General features: G+C 50.4%; 1 protein-coding gene across 1 annotated transcript; it reads left to right on the top strand.

Annotated features, from left to right (window-relative positions):
• The first annotated feature begins 2,005 nt into the window (after positions 1–2,005).
• Positions 2,006–3,610, top strand: gbp (glycogen synthase kinase binding protein). Its single transcript, XM_062399679.1, has one exon. The coding sequence runs from the start codon at positions 2,136–2,138 to the stop codon at positions 2,643–2,645; it is 510 nt and encodes a 169-aa protein (XP_062255663.1). The 5' UTR covers positions 2,006–2,135; the 3' UTR covers positions 2,646–3,610.
• The last annotated feature ends 365 nt before the right edge of the window (positions 3,611–3,975 follow it).

Raw genomic sequence — 3,975 nt, forward strand, 5'->3', positions numbered from 1 at the left:
CTTTGTGTCTCCATTTCTAAAATGTGTCTCCTGTCCAGATTGGGTATAAATGTGATCAGGTGATCAGCCATCTTATTGACCTTCACACTCTGCTGGGCTGCACTGAGCAGTGTAGTAAAGTGAGGACGTGTGTGTGTGCTGTTGTTTTGTGTGCAGGGCCCTGAGCCTTTTATCTGGTTTCAGTGTTTATCATCTCACTGGATTCCAGAGTGACTGGACTCCTCCTGCTGCCATTGAGACACAGGAACCTCAGCCGGGCCTTCTGATTGGCTAACATACCACGTGCTGCCAGTGGTAGTAGCTCCTTTTATGGTCGTGAGGACTCTTTGACTGGAGCGTCAGGTTCAGCCGGGCTGCTGTTTCTCAGAAACTGAAATGTACACGGTGTTCTCACACACACACACACACACAGACACACACACACACACACACACACACACCCTCCACTGCTATTGTGAGTGTCTACAGGCAGGATGCCAGCAGCTGCTCCCCACGTTTACTCATCATATTCACAGCCAACTATTTCCACTGAACTCAGTATTGAGATAAACAGCAGCTGCTTGTTGGTTCCAGAGTTTGACTTCATCACGTTTGCTCAGTTTTATGTCTCGTGCCAGGAGTTTGTCTGAAGGAAATAAAGAAGTGTTAATTAAAACAAAGTGTCATCACACAGACGTTAACTTCATTCCTTCTGTTTAATTCTGTATTTCCTTCATTACATCTCATTTAGCTGACGCTCCAAAGCGACCTCCAATAAGAGAAGGTCCTTCGTAGCAATGTAGACCAACCGGGCAATGTAACAGCTGAATTACGGCTGTTACATTGTGTGTACAGAGTGTCATTATCTACACATCACTGTCTGTCTCTCATGTGAGGTCCTGTGTCTTCTCAGGCCACTTTGTCCTTTAGGACAAATCAAAATCTGTGACTGCATCCGAATACCTGAGAGGAACCCTGTGTCTCAGCTGCTGTCACTTCCAAGGACACGTCATTACATTAAGTACAGTTAGTGGTGTGTGAAGGAGCAACATGGCTGACGTCACTAGTGTGGTTCTACAACATGTTCTAATGGTTCTACAACATGTTCTAAAGGTTCAACATGTTCTAATGGTTCTACATCATGCTCTGATGGTTCAACATCATGTTCTGATGGTTCTACATGTTCAGATGGTTCTACATCATGTTCTGATGGTTCTACATCATGTTCTGATGGTTCAACATCATGTTCTGATGGTTCTACATCATGTTCTGATGGTTCAACATGTTCTAATGGTTCTACATGTTTTGATGGTTCTACATCATGTTCTGATGGTTCAACATGTTCTGATGGTTCTAGAACATGTTCTAATGGTTCTACATCATGTTCTGATGGTTCTACATCATGTTCTGATGGTTCAACATGTTCTAATGGTTCTACATGTTTTGATGGTTCTACATCATGTGCTGATGGTTCAACATGTTCTGATGGTTCTAAAACATGTTCTAATGGTTCTACATCATGTTCTGATGGTTCAACATGTTCAAATGGTTCTACATGTTTTGATGATTCTACAATAGGTTCTGATGGTTCTACAACATGTTCTGAAGGCACAACTTGCTCTTACAGTTCTACTACAGGCTCTGGGGGTTCCACACACATTCTGGGGAACCGAATGTGCAGTGTGCGGTGCAGGAGGTTCCCAGTTGATCCCAGTAGAACAGTCGCTTTGTTTATTTTGCTGCAGACGGTTTGTCATTATGTAACGTGCATTTAGTGGAACAGTCCACAGCAGGAGCGTGGTCAGGGGGGGCGGGAAATCAAATCACATACAAATCACCAAACATGTGGATTTGGTTCATATCCAGTGTTTTCAGATTCCACAGATGATTTTGTATTTCATAAAGTGCGCGTGGTGGTTGGCTGCAGGGCTCTCGTGCGGTCACGCACTGTCTTTTGATTTAAGGACCCCCCCCCCCCTCTCTCGCAGGGATCATGGTAGAGTCCGGGCCGCGTCATCCATTGTTTACAAGTGAGCGGTGGCTGTCGGGAGCGGAGCAGCAGCGTGGAGGCAGCGAGCAGCGGCCCCGGTCAATCAGCCCGGATTCAAACCGTCAACCAGCCCGCACACACTGCAGCACCAGCCGCTCCGAGCACCATGCCCTGCCGGAAGGAGAACTACATCTTTCTGGAGCAGTCCGTCACCGTCGACTCCAAAGAGGTGGACGCGCTGGTGACCCGAATCGGTGAAGCTCTGCAGCTCCACAACAACAACAGCGGCTGCGGCCAGAAGACGGTGTCGGTGTCCGTGTCCTGCCGGCACGGCCTCACCGGCGGCGGGGCCAGGCCGGCGGCGATGCTCGGCGGCGGCACCGCGGCTCCAGCGCAGAAGCGCGCCGGCTGCTGCATGCGGCTCCGGAGCCGGGGGCACCGGGGGAGCAGCAGGGCGAGCCCGTACAGCATCCCCGGGTCAAACGGGGACCAGGACTGGGACCAGATCAGACCGTGGAACAAGAAGAGGGTCGGCGCGGAGGAGGACGACCCGCACCGGCTCCTGCAGGACTTAATTCTATCGGGGAACCTGATCAAAGAGGCCGTGCGGCGGTTGCAGTTCTCCCCGGCAGACTGTGCAGATTTCCCGCAGGCGGCGGACACCGTGCCGAGCTGATACCGGGACGCGCCGAGCCTCCGGCGGCCGGACAGCCACACGGACCCGGGGCACACTCACAGTGTGACCGTGACTTTACAGGACTGGTAGCTTCGTTTATTAATATCATTAGTTTGTTACGATGCGTCGGCTAGCAGTTAGCCTAGCTGGGCTGCTAGCCCCTCGGCTACTGAGCCGGGATGTTTATGTTAAATGTGTCAGAGTGGGTCAGACCTTCAGCGCGCGCGCGTGCGTGTGTGTGTGTGTGTGTGTGTGCGCGTGAGAGCTAGCAGGCTAACGCTAGCCCGTCGTCACTTGGACTCGTGTGATTCCTGAACAATGGATGTTTTCCTCAGCTCGGCGGATGATGGCGTCACAGGAAGTTGGAGCTTCCTCGTTGTTGTTATTTACCACTTCATCCCGGAACTGCCTCGTGTTTGAACTGGGTGTCTCCGTGGAGCTGTTCCCCGCTCAGCCACCAGGGGGATGGGGGGGGTCACACTGGTTTGTTTACAGTCTGAAGCTGGAAGCTGCTGTACAACGAGAGAAGGGGACCCCCCCCCCCCTCCTTACTTTTCTCTCAGTTCAGTTCATGTTGTTCAGTTTGTCCTTTAACTCGGAGCTGATGTCTCTGAGCTGCAGGCGTCTCCTCAGTGTCTGAGGGGAGCTGCACACCACACACACACAGGGATGAAGTGCAGGCACGAGGAAGAGGAGGAGACATCAACACCGGGCTCTGGGTGACGTGAAGCCATTTGTAATGCTTGTGTGTGAATGGGGGCTGGAGGTCGATGGTCACATGACTTTGGTGGTGCTTTCACATTTTTCCAGAATTCCAGTGAGGAGTTCTGTCTGTTTTTTATTTGTTTCTTCTCTGTGTAAAGAAAAATCACCACGACTGCTTCGTAACGAAGTTCCCGATAATGTTCCTGAGTATTCAGGCCTTTTTCTGTTGATGTCTTAATAAACACTTTTGTTTTTCCAAACCTCTGTGGGGACTTTCTTTGGTGGAGCTCTGGTGTTTCCAGAAACCTCACTTGTCCTCTGGGCCGGTGAGTGGACGACGTGGAGCTGGAGGCCACACGCTCATTATCAGCCTATAAATACCCCCCCCCCCTTCGCGGATCACAACAGGCAGCATGACACCAGAGGTGAAAAACATGTTTTGCTGCGGTGGCGTTGGGAGAGAAGAGCGAGTCAAGGTCCCGCTCATTGTTTACAGCGGCTCCCTCTGCTGCTCGGTCACTGTGTCATTACAGCGTCAAAAGTACTTTAATCTGCTGCTGTTAAAACAAATTGAACACAACTATTTCAATACTTTACATTAAAATCTATTACTAAATGATTTTAA

Source organism: Platichthys flesus, chromosome 11, assembly GCF_949316205.1.
Source record: "Platichthys flesus chromosome 11, fPlaFle2.1, whole genome shotgun sequence".
Taxonomy (NCBI): domain Eukaryota; kingdom Metazoa; phylum Chordata; class Actinopteri; order Pleuronectiformes; family Pleuronectidae; genus Platichthys; species Platichthys flesus.